At 37.1% G+C, this 17,500-nt stretch overlaps 3 protein-coding genes across 6 annotated transcripts in view; 2 read left to right on the top strand and 1 right to left on the bottom strand.

Annotated features, from left to right (window-relative positions):
- Positions 1-9,374, top strand: part of LOC138000177 (grainyhead-like protein 1 homolog) — a 26,439-nt gene extending 17,065 nt beyond the window's left edge. For both annotated transcript variants that reach the window (XM_068846398.1, XM_068846399.1), the window contains exons 10-21: positions 279-352; positions 1,046-1,157; positions 1,522-1,670; positions 2,456-2,560; positions 3,283-3,370; positions 3,525-3,646; positions 4,699-4,751; positions 4,863-4,911; positions 5,078-5,147; positions 6,380-6,468; positions 6,841-6,905; positions 7,511-9,374. In XM_068846398.1, the coding sequence (XP_068702499.1) occupies positions 279-352; positions 1,046-1,157; positions 1,522-1,670; positions 2,456-2,560; positions 3,283-3,370; positions 3,525-3,646; positions 4,699-4,751; positions 4,863-4,911; positions 5,078-5,147; positions 6,380-6,468; positions 6,841-6,905; positions 7,511-7,628 (1,094 nt within the window). In that variant the 3' untranslated portion in view covers positions 7,629-9,374. The remainder of the gene's footprint in view (positions 1-278; positions 353-1,045; positions 1,158-1,521; positions 1,671-2,455; positions 2,561-3,282; positions 3,371-3,524; positions 3,647-4,698; positions 4,752-4,862; positions 4,912-5,077; positions 5,148-6,379; positions 6,469-6,840; positions 6,906-7,510) is intronic.
- A 3,199-nt stretch (positions 9,375-12,573) lies between these two features.
- On the bottom strand, positions 12,574-13,770 carry LOC138000197 (folate receptor gamma-like). The gene is made up of 2 exons (XM_068846435.1): positions 13,646-13,770; positions 12,574-13,534 (listed from the first exon to the last, which is right to left on the bottom strand). Exons 1-2 carry the CDS (start codon positions 13,661-13,663, stop codon positions 12,731-12,733), a joined length of 822 nt encoding a protein of 273 aa, XP_068702536.1. The 5' UTR covers positions 13,664-13,770; the 3' UTR covers positions 12,574-12,730.
- A 1,182-nt stretch (positions 13,771-14,952) lies between these two features.
- LOC138000172 (adhesion G protein-coupled receptor B3-like) overlaps positions 14,953-17,500 on the top strand; it is a 35,060-nt gene continuing 32,512 nt past the window's right edge. The window contains exons 1-2 of one of the 3 annotated variants that reach the window (XM_068846389.1): positions 14,953-15,230; positions 15,390-15,453. In XM_068846389.1, coding sequence (XP_068702490.1) covers positions 15,186-15,230; positions 15,390-15,453 — 109 coding nt within the window. In that variant the 5' untranslated portion in view covers positions 14,953-15,185. The remainder of the gene's footprint in view (positions 15,231-15,389; positions 15,454-17,500) is intronic. The other 2 variants (XM_068846391.1, XM_068846390.1) reach the window with 2 other exon arrangements.

Here is a 17,500-nt window from a genome sequence, read left to right as displayed (position 1 = left end):
AGAAAGGGTCCTAAGTGAAAATAATTATGTTTAGCTGTATTATAAGCAAGTCTGAGATGGTTGTATAGTCCATTTTATGTGTGGCTCAGCTATTGATCTGCTATTGATTCCATAAGTTTAATTAAAAACGATTTAAAACGTTAATTTCTTACAAATAAGAAAGGTGCATTCGCAGTCATGGTCGGTCATGCAAAAGGTGAACAAGTAGGTGTTTTCAGATAAGCTTCAGTTCTTTTTGTTAGCAAGTAACCATTTCCTCTGTCTTTTTTATGCTTCAGGTCAATTTTATGCCATTAGCTTTGAAGGAAATGTTGATCCTCCATCATCAGATGGGGAAATTCAAAGAGTGAAGGTACACGTATGAAGAAATTTGTGTCAAATTTTTAAGCTCATACACCCAGAGTTTAGACCAGAAATAATAGTGAGTCATTTTCGTACATTTTTATTCACAATTTTACAGAATCATTCTGTTTAACATGCTGGCAGCAGAATGATATAAATTATGACAAGCTACATGTAAAGTTGCATTCATGTATTTTGTACTGTTTTGGCATGCTTGATCCTGATTGCAATAGACCTTTTTTGCAGATATGGTGGCCATTTTGATTTGTATTGTTTTGAAAGACATTATGGGATGCTCAGGGGGCAAATTAATGTGTATTTGCCTCCTGGGCGTCCCATAATAGCTATTCGAAACAACAGAAATCAAAATGGCCACCATATCGGTAAAGAGGTCTATTGCCTTCTTTGTTGCAGCCCACCTTGGCTTTGTCTCTTTAGTGTTGCTGTTCTTGTGTGTAAACTTCCGTTCAATTTATAGTAATCTAAATGTTTTGGCAAGTCAAGCAAGTAGACTAGTTCTGTTTTATTCTTGAACTGAATAATCCAACAGATGTTTAGGTTTCATAAACGTGTACCTTAAAGAGTTTTAAGGTGTACACTTGAAAGAAGTTAGAAATTTCTAGTGTCTGTTAGGGTGCAGTACTGTATTCTGTCTATAAATGTCATGATAGACTGAGTCGCTTTTGGGCAAATTTCATTGCAGTCGATTGTTCACTTGGTTTTTCGTGACGAAAAGGACCCAAGAAGCGAGTGTGAACATTGGCAGTACTGGCACAGTCAGCAACCAAATCCTCAACAGCGTGCTTTTGATATTGGTATGTTCTATTCACAGAACAGATTTGAGTTCATTTTGCAAAGTACAGATTTTCATTACCATGCCCAAACAGAGACAACAGACCACTGATATAATATTATCCAAATACCACAAACAGAGAAAACCAGCCTTGTAGCAAGGGTACATACATGTAATGTGAGAGAAGATTAAGGCCCAATTGCAAAGCTTTGTGTTAAATAATTATTGTTATTAAACCATTCGTCCCTGAAGTGGCCCCCATTCACGAGTAAAATCTACAAGTAGAAATCTCACTTTCAGGACTGAAAAGGGTAAGACACCAGTTGAATGATAATGATGTTCTTTCTGTGGAAATAGTATGTTTCTATTTTAATTTTTTCTAACAGATCGCAAATCTTGCCAAAATATCGAGGAAAATATAGACGAGATAGCATACAATGCTGCTGGCTTTACATGGAGCCCTCATTTGAATGCTAAGATTGTTATTAGGATAAACTGCCTGAGTACTGATTTCTCCTCCCAGAAAGGTGTCAAGGTAGGAACCAGGCAACAAACATAAGATATCAACTGATAATTATACCTCTGCATTCAGTGCTTCAAATCCGGCAGGGCTGTGCAGAGAAAAGATTTATACAGTCAAGCACAACAGTATTAAGAAACCCACCTGGAAAGAGCCATGGCCTTTTAGAAGTTCTCAAGGCTTTGGGTCCAGAAGTCCAGTGGCCTGTTTCTCAAAAGTCCCGAAACTTTACGGACCGTTTTCAGGTGTCACAATTCCCTTTGTATCTCAAGAACGGAGAGGATTTAAGGCGTCAAACTTCACAGCCATTTTTCTTTTTGTTACCTTGAAATCATGTGAAAAGATCGGCTTTCCAGAACAAGTGGTTGACAGTTCCACAAAAGGCTTTTCGGGCCTGAAACGTTTTCGGGACTTTTGAGAAACAGGCCCCTGGACTGGAAGACAAATCAAGTTTGAGAGCTGGATTAACATTAGGATCATTCGCATGAGAATCTTGTGCAATAAACACTGGGCTACCTTGTTTCATTGGAGGTTTTTTCTGCTCATTTTAAGTTACCTTGTGTTGCAGAGATTTTTGGAAACTGCCCTTTTTCACTTTCATAGACTGAAGGTGTCAAAGAATTTTTATAGCATGAAAAAACTGATGTGGTAGCTATGGCACTTTGTTCCACACACCCTTACTCAAGCAACGTGGCCAGAATTTAATGTAAACAATGGTGGTTAGAACTGATGTTGTGTGGTTGTGGGGTATTCTGCAATGCTGTTTGCATGTAAGTGACATGATTTTGTTGTTTTGCTAGGGTATTCCACTGCATCTTCAGATAGACACATATGAGGATATATCAAACGCTGATGCTGAACCTGTCCACAGATCATTTTGTCAGATCAAAGTATTTCGTGATAAGGTGAAGAATTCAGCCTGTTTTCCTTGCAAAAATTGTCCAAAACCATTTTGACATACCTACAGCACTGTAAGTGAGAACACCATAGATATGTAGTAGCAGTGGCTGTGGACACTGACTACAGAAATAAGCTTGCCTTACAAACAGGTGCATCATAAGCCTGCACAGATGGAAGCTTTTATTGAGGTGGAAGGTGAGCAGTCCTCATCCCACTCGTTAAACAGCAGGTTCAACAAGAAGGCCTGGAGGTCCAGGACATTTCTAGTGGAGGTCCTGTGCTTGCCAAGCTCCACCTACTTGGGACTCATGAGGACAGGGTCATCAACTCCCGTACAGGGCATAGGTGGTCGTAAGCCTGCTACTGCCCGGAGTGACACAGCCCAACAATGTCTCTTACAGTATATACATGTTAGTGTTAATTACAGCATAATTACATGAAGACCACTGCAAATCTTACATGTAGGTGCAAGCTAAAGGACGTTCAGAGTCATTAGAAATAGCCTGCCATTGTTAAAATGGTCACACATTTTGTGTTGGAGTTCGAGGTTGTTGAGTGAATGGCCTACTATTTTCTTCATTTAAAAACATTCACCTACTGAAAATGTTTTGATGCGACCGTTAGTAATGCTTGCAGGCTCTACTGGTGTGAGATAATGATGTTGTCCATGCAGATGAAGATGAGCTGGAAGATGATGTTGATGATGATGATGACGTTTGCCTTGCAGGGTGCAGAGCGAAAGAATAAAGATGAATCCAAAAGTGCAGAGAAGAGGATTCAAAAATGGGTGAAGCAAAACACATCAGCCTGTCCTGGTGAGTGATCAGACAACAGTTGAAATCTTGTATTGTAACGAGATTATTTTCTTGCAAAATTTTCAGGCACATGTGCGTGCCTTTTTAATCTCCATTTGATTGCAATTTAAAGGTGACATGACTTGTGACATGTTTGTGTACCTTTCATTTTCAGATCCAAATATGGTGTCACCCACGACTCTTTTCCACCCTCCGAGTAAATACACACAGCTTCAAACAACAACTCCTCTGGGACCAAAGCCTGTTATTTTCGCTCCTTCTGTACATAGCACACATGTATGTTGATCTTTATGAAATGCCACTTAGCGATCAGTAAAAAATACAAAGTGATTACAACATTATTTAGGGTAGCCAGTTTCAAAAATACTTGTCAATGAGACCTTATGCCTTTTTTGTTGGGGTTTTTAAGTGTTTCTTTCAACTCCCTCTTTCTGACGCTCTTATTCAGCAACCTACTGTAAATGTTGTTACATGTAGCTGTGATCACAATCTTGAGTAACAACTTTAAAGGGGATGAGAGACGGGCAGAGTTAAAAGCATTAAATATTACAGTACAACTCTATTTTTGCAGGGATGTTAAAGAAGAAAAGCATTCTCAAGAATTTTGACACTGGCTGTTGCTTGTACCAAGAAATTGAGATTAATAAACCTTTTCATTTAGTTTAATTTGTTTTTGGTTAAAATACCTGAACTTGAAATCAGCAGTTACTAGTAGTAGTACCTTGCTTTGAACATTAGTTTTTAATAATTCTTATAATATGATTCAAAACAGTGCATGTAAATGTTCCATACCCAAGCTTTTTGTAAACCCTTTTTGGTAATCAGAGCTTAAGTACTAATTTAAGGGTCAAGGATTAGACTTTTGCAGCCCTTGCATGTGTAGTAAATGTAATTTATTTTCTTGGACTACAATCCTGGACAGAAGTCTTAGGACACTTGCAAAAATGGTTCAAAATAAAGACCATCTATCATACAGCCCCTCTTTCAATGTTGCAATGCGGGAAACATTCAGAAATGCTGCAGTTTGTTTCAACATTGCTTAGGGGAGCGTGGGGTTGAGGAAGGGGGGGGGGGGGGATTATAATGAGGGGAATTATTATAAAATATCAGGTAAGCCTTAAGTTTATATTAATTGTACTCCTTGTACATATGTACACTGTACATTGCAGCAAATGTGTTTAATCAGGTTATTAGATCCAGATGCAGATATGATTGTTGTACAAAGAGGTAAAGGAATAACAATTACTGTTTTACTCTGTATAAAGAGCTCTTTTTTTAATGCAGTCTCTGCTCAAGTTTTTTTTCTGTACTTTTATCTTGTCTTGCAGAGCACTTTTGAGGAGTCGTCTTTGCAAACACTATCACTTCTAGCATCCATAAAGTGAGTGATATCTGGTGTATTTTTTCACCCTGTAGTGTATTCCAATGGAATTATTATGGTCTATTATGATGAATGTGTAATTAACAATAATTTTATTTATTCACAATTTAGGGATAGAGAAAACAAGCGGACTTTACAGTCTCATCTAGCCATGGCAAAGGTAATGCCACATAATTTTGTCTTTAATTTTTGAACTGTTACCCCTTTGTTGTTTTTTTGACAACCCTTTAAATTTGCTTGTGGCATTAATAATAATTGTGTATTTGATGAACAGGTTCAGTGTACAAACCATCAAGGATGTTGAGTATTTTTGAAAACTTTTGCAGGATGAACTTGCTGATTTAGAAGTTGTTCCAAGAGTAAAGGTTCAGAAGATCCACAGACCCAATAGACCAGGTTGGTGTTGGGAACATTGTGTTTTTGTGTCATGGCTCGCCATGATATTATTGTCCATTGGTCTTGTTAGCAGCAATTGGGTTGTCAATTGGATGTCAATTACCATAGCTGAAGGTTGATTGGTTGTTTCTTGTGTGTGTGTGCCAGTAGTCGGGACACCAATAAGCAATCGGGACATAGAATTCCAATGCCAATGTTCCATTTTGGAAACTTTGTTGGCTTGTCAGAATCAGAACAGTGCATGCCTTATGAAAAATAGAAGTGGTCCTTGCACTTAACTAGACAATTGAAGCAATTGTCACTTTATAGACACCTGAAAAATTCAGGCAACTTCAATGGGATTCGAAGCCATGACCTCTGCAATGCTGGTCTAATGCTCTACTAACTGAACTATTAAGTCACTCAGTTGGGAGCAGGTCAGTTTGTTGGGCTCATGATTGTGTTTTCCATGAAAGCACTAATGCACCAATGAATGAAAGAAAAAAAGAAAAGTCCATTTAATTGCGAGGATCACTGCTACATGTATCTTTCATCTATAACGCGTACTTCAAATGTACATTTTTGCTACTTTAATACATGTATTCATTGGTCCCAACAGCTAAACAGGAAGTGGAATCTCAAATCTTCTGTTAATTTACTAATTCAGGACGGTGCCTACTAATTAAAGATATTTTAATTGCCCCGGTGTGTGATTATGCAGGAAATGTAGATCTTAACAAGTGTTATTGAAATCCAAAAAGAAAATCAATTGGGGGTAACCATGCATTTTTCAAACATAATTCGTGGATAATATTCGTAAAAAGCTTTAAAATACAAAGGAATGTATGGCGTTCTTTCAAAAAATTAAAGCTTAATTATCTCTCAAAAATGCATGGTTACCCCCAATTTTCTTTTTGGATACCAAGAGTACTTACTTAGATCTACTTTCTCCGGATAGTTTTAAACCGGGTAAAAATATCCCTGTTTTAGTTAGCATCACCGATAGGAAATCCGAGTATCTCCAGATGTGCAGAATGTATGCGCAATAACAATAGTAGGCACCGTCCTTAATTTGGTTGCTCTACAACTGAGCTTTGGGGAATTTGTGGGAGCAGGGCCAATTGAGGTCTTGTTATACTGCTTGGAGTAAAATTATTGGAAATGGTGCTTGTGATGAAGGAGAAGGTAAAATGTCAAGCTATTAAAAATGATTTTTGGCCAAGCATTTACTGCCATGTATTCATGTTCCACAGCTGTGACAATCTATGTAAAGAAAGAAGAAGAAAAAGTGTACAATGCTCTGATGCTTGACAGCTTGACAGTGGGTGACATGGTTGAGGCGGTGCGTTTCCTTTATTCATTAATTTTATTTATTTATTTTGGTCATTTTTATTGCAAAGTTGCAAACTTAGTAGTTATTGTATTGGCGTGGATCTAAATTCAAGTAGCTATATATCGAAAGCTGATTAAAATTTTCCCTGTGGTTGGTGTCCAAGGCTGCTGCCTAAGAAAATTTCAAAGGGGCCCTCAGAGCTAAACGCTGAGAACTAATAACGTGTTGCTGTGAAAATTAAGGCGCCCAGAGCTATTCTTTGGGAGCCCCAGGCTACGGGGCTCCTGTTAGGCAACAGCCTTGGTGTCATTAACATTCTCTCAGTTGAAAAGGTACAGTTTGGAGATTAAAGTTTAATACAAGGTCTTATTTTAACTGCAGGTAGCAAGCAAATATGGCATGCCACCTGAGATGATCAAGAATGTTTATAAGAAGACTAAGAAGGGGTTAGTGTGACTTTTAACTTGAATTAATGTCCAAATCCCAGTGTTACAGTAAGGAGCTTAAGCATTGACAACACACAGCTCCGAGGATGCAATTACTGGTATTCTTAGAATATAGCTTGACCTCATTGTAATCATTTAGTGATTCCAAGTCATGCAGGATTGAAAAATGTGTACCAAACATTTTCCATCAATGAATTTGACAGTGTGGATGTGTGATGGAAAAACCAAAAGGTTTTTAGTGGATGTAAAATGTTGTTAAGTAGTTACAACCATTAATTATTGGGAAAACCTGGTGCCATGGCCAGCATTAGGAGTCAAACTGTGTCATCAAAAATGAGATCAACATTCTTACCCAAAACAATGGCCTTTGTTTACTGCTGCTACCATCTAAGGCAAAACTAAAACTAGTAATAATAATTATTTATCGTCACTTGCTTTGTTCGTGATGTGAATGGCGGGTTTCAGAGTCCACTTTCGTTTGGTTTGGAAAAAAATAGTTATTTCATGTGCTCTACTTTTTCATCGTTGTATTCAATTCTGCTCAAAAGTAGATAACTACTTTGTGGAAAATCATAACATTTATAATATTATGTCTTATCCTTCAGGATCCTTGTGAACATGGATGATCGGATGATTGAGCAGTTTGTTGATGAAGATGATTTCATTATCAACTTGGATTTTGACAATCAACTTGGGCATTTTGAATTGACGTTACAGTACTAAGACTTGATGTTGATTAGCATGCCCTCCATCCCACCCCTAAATTTAAAGAAATGAAACTTTATTTTATTTTTGAATTAAACACCTGACCCTCGTGTCATCATTAATAACAGTCTGTGTAGTACATGTAGGTTAATGTAATTAAGTTTGGTTATGTGTGGCAGATGTGGATCAATAACATTATTACGTGCAAGCCTTCTCATGTGATGTTATGAAAATTTAAACTTGTATATTGCAAACCAAATGCTAAAGACGAGCTGTATTAGCACTGTAAATAATAAAAAAACAGGGCTTGAGTTACACAGGAAAACAGGAATGATGTTTTTCAACAAAGCTGCCACAAAACAGATTCAGAGTTACGTCAACTGTAAATACCAGTGCTTTTAAAAGTGATCTCTAACAATATTTTGAGACCTTTGTTTCCCAAACGTCAGTTTGTCAAATATGGGCATTGTCATTCTCTTACAACAAAAGGAAAAAAATTAATGTGGGTTTGTTTGCTTGGGGTCACACTATGATGATGGTTAAAATTTAACCCTTTCATTCCCACGAACGAAACGTTCATTCTCCTCATTTGTACCATGGATTTCTTTGTTGGGTAGTCATGAGAATTAATTTGGTGTTATATCAAGCCACACTTCTAACTAACCAGATAGTATTCTTCATTCTCAATACCTGTCTGACTGACATTTCATCGAAATTGTAAGGAGAATTTACATACCTATCACAGCTGTGATTCAAAGGGTTAAATTACGAAGAAATTAATGTTGGAGAAATAAAGTTATTTAGGAGTGTTGGAAACTGGAGTTCAGTGGTCTTCATCGTACTATTGAAACTCAAACTAAATTTGTTAGGTTGAATGTGATATTTAAACTTGTTCCAAAACAAACCTGAAGTGATGTCAAAAATGAACTATAACTTACAGACATGTACCCCTTTTTATTACTGGTATGTCTTCTTTGCAATTGCATTAGAGAGCTCGAGATTCTAGGATGAGAACAAGTAAGAGATTTTCTCATAGAACAACAGTGAGCATGTGCAAACCAGCTTCATTTTTGAAGGAAAAACGTGATAGCATAGTCATTTTAGTGCAAGGTTTTTGCAAAAATGTTGTGTCAAAACAAGTCACCAGTAGCCGTTTTGGCATTTTTCAATCAGCAAAAGGCTCCGTTATCAGCAGTAAGAATACCTGAGCAACCTATGCTGCTAACAAAGAGTAAGATTAATTGTCTGGCTTATAAAATTTAATTTTCTAAGTAAGTATTTTTGCTGAAAACGGGCAGTCGAATCTCATATCCGTTCTTGTCCTCATCCTAGAATCTGTAGAATCTAAAGGTCCCTGTTATTGTCACAGATGTCATTAGTATTTTCTTTCATTGATAATGCAGATTTAAAATAATTTATAAATAAAAGTGGTTACTTTAATTAATGTATACCTTAAAACCTGAATTCTATGTTATAATTTAATCTATAATAATTATTGTAATGTTATTTTCAGTATCAACAGTTAACTTGGTGCATTTATTCTCTGTAGACAGTGCTGTTGTGGAGGAAAATTTGTGACATGTTTTGTGTTTGTACCTTCAGAATAATCCATGTGTGGTATTCTTACAATGTGGCTGAGAAGATTAAAAAGTTTAAACTGAAAATTCTTGAAAGGGAAAAAATATATATTCTTACTATAAGGAGGTTTTTTAATGACATTGTAACATTAATTTCTACTTATGTATTAAACAAATCTTTGTGCTACCCTTTTGGAATCAAGAATAATTATTTCTGAGCCGAGTGACACAAGTTGTACATGAACTGCTCATACTTGAAATTACATCATCCATCGTCATGGAGACCTCAGTGCCTACATTTATGTGAGTTTCTGGTATTGTTGTTCTTTGTATCTACCCTAACAAAAGTCGTCTCACTTTGATGAATTTTAACAGTGGTTTCAACTATCCTCCCAAAAGTGCACTGTATACAGAGGCAACTTAGTTATAAAGGGGAAATTATGGACATTTACGAGATGGTAAACAAACCTTTTCTTTTCTATAAGGATGTTGGTATGACTTGTAGAAAAGAATTAATATTCACCAGGTATATGTATGTAAGCTTTGGGCTTCAAGACAAGATAATCAGTAATAATACTGACTGTTGACATGGCATGATTGCCATATCTACTGGCATTTTTTTCCTGTGGTTGCCAAAAGGGATTGGACTCAAGGAGAAAGGTAGTTGTTTGCAGTAGTTCAGTGTGTTAACTTAGATAATGGCATAGGCTGCATTAGATAGAGCACAGTGAAGATCTTAAAGGATGTTTTTTAAAAAAGCAGTCAATATTGTAATTAGTGATGAACTAATACATGTAGCCTCATAACTTGATTAAGAGGAAAAAAATGTTCTGTGTCAAAATAACTGGAGTGGTTGTGAAATCGAAAATATAAATATTTTGCTCATGGAAAGTTTGTGTTAAATAAAGTTCTTTCTGGCATTAATCTAAAATATTAGTAACTAGACTTGCCTTGGGGTAAAGGCATAATCATAAATTCTTGAAAACAACTGTGCCACCAAACAACCAGTGTGATTAGACTATCTATATGGGAATAATTAGCATTTTTATTTCAGCCCACCCTGGAGAAAACAGGAACTGATTGTATAAATAGTACAAAATAAGCCTCAGTATCTTATGTTAGATCCTACTTTGGTAATCGTCAGCCGCATCTCGCAGCCTTTCAATGTCCATAACCCTGTGGGCTTTGGCTTGGGCTTGGAGTTCCTGGTGTTGTGACATTGTCTTTACCCAAGAAGGCTTGCTTCACAATCAAAACAGCTTTGTTGTGCTTAACATCACAGGCTAGGCTACCAAAAAAATTGAATATGGGGACTTGGTAGGGGAGTAAGGATTCTTTATCCTTTGCAAGGATGTGGCAGTTGCAGAATAACTCAACAGTCGTGGCTTCTGTTCAACAACATGGTCTCAAGAAAAACGCCAGTGTTTCAAAAGATCTCTGAGTCTCTTTTTTGCAAAACAACATCACCCTTTTATCAGGGTGGCGAATGGTACCTCCAAAATCTTGGCACTCGCAAACTCTTCATCCAATCCCGAAGTCTCTACAGTCTTTGCAAAGAGTCTTGAAGTCTTCTTTACAGTGTAATTGCATTTATTTCAGTGTGAAGTCTTGCATGTTTTGATGTTGGTCTTGGATTCGCAAAAAATGATTACCATTCGTCATCCCATTTTATTTCTTGCTTCAGGCCACCTTGAATTGTTGCAGATTGATGCTTATTTTTGTCAACATGGCATGTCTAGAAGGCTGCACTACAAAAAGGATGCAAACCTATATCCATCTTCATAAAGGTGTAATTTCTTTTCAACATGTGTTTTTAGAGGGCCACTAAGGAGAATACTTTTATAGTAATGGGTGTTACCCTCTTTTAAATAAAGGTTATTATTTATATTATCATTATTATTATTATTATTATTATTATTATTATATTGCAGTTGGTAAACATATGGATGTTAAAATAGAACCACATAGGGCGCAATCTGAGGGAACTATAAAAAGAAAACTACTGAATTAAAAAATAATTAAATAAAAAAATAAGTAAATTAGAAATAAAATATAAAAAATCTCACGGACAATCTAAAGCTCTCTCTGCCAATTGGCGGTACCTTTGAAAGTTTTCACTATGTTGAGAGAACTCGAGATGGTAGCCTTCTGCATCCTTCTCAAAACGTCATAGCCCCTACTGCCAAAGAGCTTTCTCATTGTCAGGTCTACATCCCTTGATAACCCCCCCCCCCCCCCCCCAGCACGTCATTGATGATGTTACATTGTTCAACGTCATAACCAGGGTACTGATTATTATTATTATTATTATTATTATTATTATTATTATTATTATTATTATTATTATTATTATTATTATATCTTATGTAAGTTTAACATAAACATATTAACAGTTCACCTTATGTCCTACAAAATGGACATAAATTACTGTGCTGAAGCAATAAGCCAAATAAATAACCTTGTTGTGCCACCAAAGAATTTGCAAAAATGACATCAAGGCTAAATATAAGCTACCAGTAGTCCTGGAAAACATGAAAAATTCCTGGCCATGGGTCAAGATTGAGGGAAAAGCTAAAATGAATTACCTACAAAGACTCTAACAACAGAAAGTTGAATGAACTACAACCAAGTACTTTTTTTGGGTTGTCAAAAATCACTACCCAACAAACTAAATTGCACATTTAATAGGTCAATATAGTTATGACTATAAGTACACATGTATAAAAAAATCACTCATCAGTGATGCGAGTATGATACCTGTATTTCAATAACAATTTGTGGGAGGGTACAAGGTTAAGTACACCCTGTGAGCAGAGCCTCCTTTTGTCTTTACTGAGGACGAGAAAAGTAGACTCTGCCCAAATCACGTCAACTCTTTGAAGCCGCCGCAGCCCGAGCTTCTGGACTAGTCAATCTTGTTTTCTCTCGTCAAACCGGTTATTCCAGTGTGAGCATCCCTTTAGTGACAAAACCGATGGTTATAAGTGAGCCCGCTGTACCATGAAAAACCAAGATGGCAGCGAGATCTGGCATATTAGGCTTGGGTTCGAGACTGTATCCTGGCAACATGCAGCACATTGTTCAATAAAGATCTAACTCGATTCATGCAGAGCCTTTCTCGAGAACCCCAAAATCGAGCAAGCAAAAGAAAGGCTCTGCTTGCAGGGTGGGTTAAGTAGAGTTGCCTAAGCACATCTCGACAGCTAAAAGAACTGAACCATTCACACAGAAAGCACTCCAAATAGGCGAACAAAGTCATCTGGCATTTGCCAGAGTAAATTGTGAAAAGATTTTAGAAAAGAAGACTTTGGAATTAAATGCTAACTAAAGAAATACCTATGGCACTATAATTATGTAAACAACATAAACGTATGAACTACATCTGATGTGAGTATAAATTTATTTATTGAGCTTGAATCCTTACGTACGAAACTAAACCTCAACAATGTTGAACATCACGACAAGTAAACAAGTATTAAAAATAACCAGGTCTCGTTATGTAATTAGGAGAATTAATTTACGATAACATTGCATTCCCTCAGCTTAGCCATGCATGATTATTTGAGAGCAGGCTGCAAGGAAAATTACTATCACGATGCTATCAGCAACCTTATTAGATCCAGAAGACAGTGTCATTAAATGTTGCCGCGCGTACTTAACAGCCACTTTCTTGTTGATGTTAGTCGTACCATTTGGCCAAAGTGTCATACAGTCTTCACCGGCCTTCCCCTCTGTATATTTCCAAGAGTAGTTAAATATTCTATTACAGAACTTCTCAGGTCCACCAAAGTACTCTTTGAAGGTTTTACATTCCATCTTACACATTCCAGTTGTCCAATTCCATGTCTTAAAGTTTCCCCAATTGTCAGAACAAGTGTAATCATCTTTACAAGCATCAAACCATTCTTCACAATCTTGACTACACAAGGGCACATTCATGAAGCGTTCCTTTCGGGTTTTCTTGGATTTGCTGTCAATCGTGATCCAAGGTTTCAAATACGGCGAGCATTCGTACATACAAGTGTCAATCTCAAAATATCGTCGGCATTTTGCAGACATAGTACTGTTACACTGATTCCAGTGCATATTGTATAGAGAAAGAGCTCCATCTTCCCTGATGTTAAACGTGGTGTTCGCTTTGCAGCAAGCGTGGTTTCGCCAAGGCGTGCAGTGAAAGGTCTTGTTAAAGACATCTCCTTCGCTCCCGGGTTTTGACTTATGGTACTTAGCGTCGATACAGACATTTAGAAATTGATCGATTTGCTTGTCTGACACGGCCAGAGACGTAGCAATCTCAGAGGAAACTACGAGGATAAACACCAAGAACTTCGCCATCTTGAGCACGTGCTAGAAACCATTAGAAAAAAACACGTCACATATTCGCAAAGACAGGCTTTGTCAGTCTGCACGTTTTAAGTACATTTAAATATTGATGTCAAGTCTAAATGTTTTTCTTACCATTGGTGAAATGCCCATCTTTAAGGGAGTTCATTTAACTTGGAAAACAAGGTTAAGTTAAAGAAGAAAGTATCTGTGGAAATAACTAACCAATCAGCAACAGTAATATAATTTCATTGATACAGACCATCGGGAATTACAATTCCGGGGGTAGGGGGTGAGGGTATATTAGGGTGGGATATGGGGAGACGAGTGCCGTAGCTGAACTCTATTGAGCTGAAACAACCCAAACCTTTACAAAAATGCTAACCTTTGGCCAAAAACACTATGTCATAAAAATTTTAGCTTTTCGGTCATTTCAACTTCTACCAAACACTATGCTTTAGATAATGACTAGGCCTAAGGTTAGCACTTCTGTGACGGTTTGGGTTGTTTCAGCGATGGTCACGGTTCACCCCCTACCCTCATCCCTCACCCCTCAAAAATACATATATCCTCTCAGCCATACAACCAGCCTTGGAGTACGTTTTTGCTTTAACTCTACAAATTATTTGCTGGTTAACTCTCCAAAGATCCGTCGCTTCCACTTTGTTCAGCTGACCCTTGCATAAAAAAATTATCAATATGGACCGATTATGCTAGCAGTGCTACTTTTTAAAAATCAGCGAAAATTATGCTGGTTTTCTCAAATTATGCCAAAAAGCATGCTACCACAATCTATAAAAGCCTAGATTCAAGAGAGTAACGTTATGGAACATCAAGAAACCTATAATTTGGACCATTCACATTGTGTTTTACCAAGACTGCATCCATCCGATAAACTAACGCCCACTCATCGATAAAAGACAATCATTACCGTAGTCGTCGTCGTCGTGTCATTGCCTTCGTTATTATTATTATTAGTGGTAGTTGTAGTGGTGGTAAAATAGAACTTTACAACGGTTATCGTTAAGCCTTCTTCGAGAAACACTGCTCTGAACATGGCCAGTTTTACGAAGACTTTTATTTTCGTTTGAAGCACAAAGGACATGTTCACTGGAAAATGAGGCACAAGTTGAATGTCTCAGAACATAATTAGAAAGAGAGCTGGGTCGAGCCCGTTAATCACGCAAATTTCTTCAAACAGAGCAGGTGGATTTAACAATGGTACACAAGAGACCAACAGGAATTCGTTTTTGCATTCTTTCATCATCATAAGCATGAAAAGAAAGAGAATATTTTATTTCCGCGCGTCCAAAAAAGAGTTCTCACAAAGTTCGAATTCATTAAATACTAGTTATTTAGCTCACTGATAGTTTAATTTCTCCGTGGAAATGATAAAATCGACTCAGTTTATTTGTTACTGGGTCAATAAATTAAAACATTCGCGTATCCATCTCCGGGTCAGCAATTATCAATAATTAATGATCTATTGGTCCTTGGTCAATTTACACACAGCAGTTTACTGGTACAGTGAGATGGCTTTCTTTTCCAATGAGTTTTGAGCTCTGAAGTCTTCTCGACCTGGTTTGATATCGTTTTTTTCGAATCTATTGATATCCTCGTTGATTTATGACAAGCTTGCGATAGCGAAATTTTGTGGTTAACTTTTTAACAAGATATGGCAGCAGAAATTTCCGTGTACCCATCAACTATCACGCAGAAGGTAGGAGAAATCTGAAATGTTTTCTACTTACAGTCTGTTTGAAAAATGCTCCTATCTTGTTGTGATTTGAGTCTTAAATGTGTAACAAGAATTTGCCAGGTATCTTTTGATGAGAGAAGAGATAATATCTTTTGTGTTTTGTTAATTTTTTGGACTTAGGTTATTGGGCTTCTCGTCCTTTACGTGGAATTGTCACTTAGTCAATCTACGACGTCATTACCAGGTATTCTTGGTGATCACTATCTTACTTTCTCAAAGTTCGATCAAATACGATATTTATGTGAACCCCTGGTCAAACCCTATAATTTCGCAACCCAGCAAACTTTCCTTATGTAAATTAATAAACCCGCTATTTTATACAAAATTTGTTTTTTTGTCTTAGAATCCCCTACGTTTAGGGACCTATCTGGGAATTCCTCTTGGATTTAGCTTGGTAAATTTATCTTTATAGTAACTGAACGTAAATTTCGATTTTTCAGTCTGTTTTTAGTATATTTTCGCTCAATTTTGCAAGGCTGTTTTTATGGAGCAGGTGTGATTATCCGTCCAATATGGAAATCAGCCTAACAGCAAAGAAGTAGTTCGACGAACAACAAATATTTCTTATTTGGAGCAGAAAATTTCACCTTACCAATTTTCTTTAACTTATTTAGGGTTTTCACAAGGCCCTCGCAATTTTACGATGAAATTTCCGCAGGCCGATTGGATAAAAAATCCACCGCAGAAATCATTTGAAAGGTCGTTTTATTTTTGGATAGTGCTTCACGAAGAAACCGTCATTTACTGATTCAAAACGATTTTTTCAAGTGTCGCTACACATAACGAGCTAGAAATTACTTGTGGGATTTGAAAGTTGTTGTTTTCAAATAAAAGCTAATTGTTTTCTTTTTTTTTTTGTGATAACTGAGGGTTCTTTAGCCTACGGATTTGCGTAGAAGAATTAAGACTTTTTGTGGATAAAATGTAGGATTCCCTCCTTAATCCTGGCTGCTTCTATGCTAGTTTTAGTGTAATAATGTCCTCCTAGGATGTTAGGAGTTTCGCGTAGAAACGACATCACTTTAAGTGTAAATAACGTTTAATGTTTAAATGCGAGCTTTTTCGCTTACAACTGTAGTCATGTCATTGTCTGAAATAAATATGGTTTTGTGCACAACAAATTATATACGTTGAATAGAGGAGAATTGTGTCATCTCATTACCCCGCAGTTCCGCCATCCCTTTGTGTTGGAAATCGAAAAGGGTAAAAAAAGTTTTTCGTGTTTTATACGTGTTCCCAATTATTATACAGTCTCAGTACCACCCACCGCAATTTTCCTACACTAATTATAATTGCCACTTAAAAAAATAACCATACAAACGGAAAAAAGGGTAGCCAAGCAAAAACAAAAGGGGAAAGTAGAATAAAGAAGATAAAAAAAAGTTAAGTAACCCCGTGCAGCATAACGATGGAGTAAACGACACACGAATTTTGCACAGATTTTCTCTATTCTAAAACTTTAAAGGTCCTCAGGGCATTTTCAATTCTTAAGTGATAAGCTTATGCGCCGATCAAATCGAAACTTCAACATCTCCCCGGGCAAACCACGAGCATTTGACTATCCTCTGCGCCCGCGGGGAGTGGGGAATTTGACCGTTGCCTGCGTGGGGTGGGGAAAATTGAACCGGAAGTGTCAGGTTTCAAATTTAGAATCGATGGATCAAGGCTAAAAAGAATAGTTTTTTTAGGATAATGAGTTTTTCGATGCCGTTGAGCACGTGAAATAATCAAATCGGCTAATAATCAAGAGACATTTACAGTAAAACTGTTAAATAATGGCCTATCAGCTACAAAAGCGGTTATTATGTGTAATTATTATCATTATCATTAGCTGTTGTCCTTCAGTAGCATTTTGTGGTTAATAATTCCAAGTTCGAGTGAGGCCTAACACTACTGTGACGTTTTTATGCCCAATTATTCCATCAGAGATCAACCCTAGTATTGGAATTGGGCCCACACAAGGACAGAGAAAAACTCTGACCAGGGTGGGTATGTGAGATGTTATTCACAAGGACAAATTCGGCTCGGCCCAAGCCTAGTTTAGATAATCATTAGCTGTTGTCCTTCAGTAGCATTTTGTGGTTAACAAGACGATCTAGGATCGTAAGTCGGGCTGTGGCCACACGTGTGCTGCTAAGGATCATGAGCGTTGTGTAGTAGTTCTAAAAAAAGATGTGTGATACATGGAAAGATGTGCATGTCTCAAAGAAAGATCACGAAATTTGTAATCA

The sequence above is a fragment of the Montipora foliosa genome, chromosome 4 (genome assembly GCF_036669935.1).
Source record: "Montipora foliosa isolate CH-2021 chromosome 4, ASM3666993v2, whole genome shotgun sequence".
NCBI lineage: Eukaryota > Metazoa > Cnidaria > Anthozoa > Scleractinia > Acroporidae > Montipora > Montipora foliosa.
Note: the sequence above shows the minus strand (reverse complement) of the source record. Positions and strands in the feature narration are given on the sequence as shown.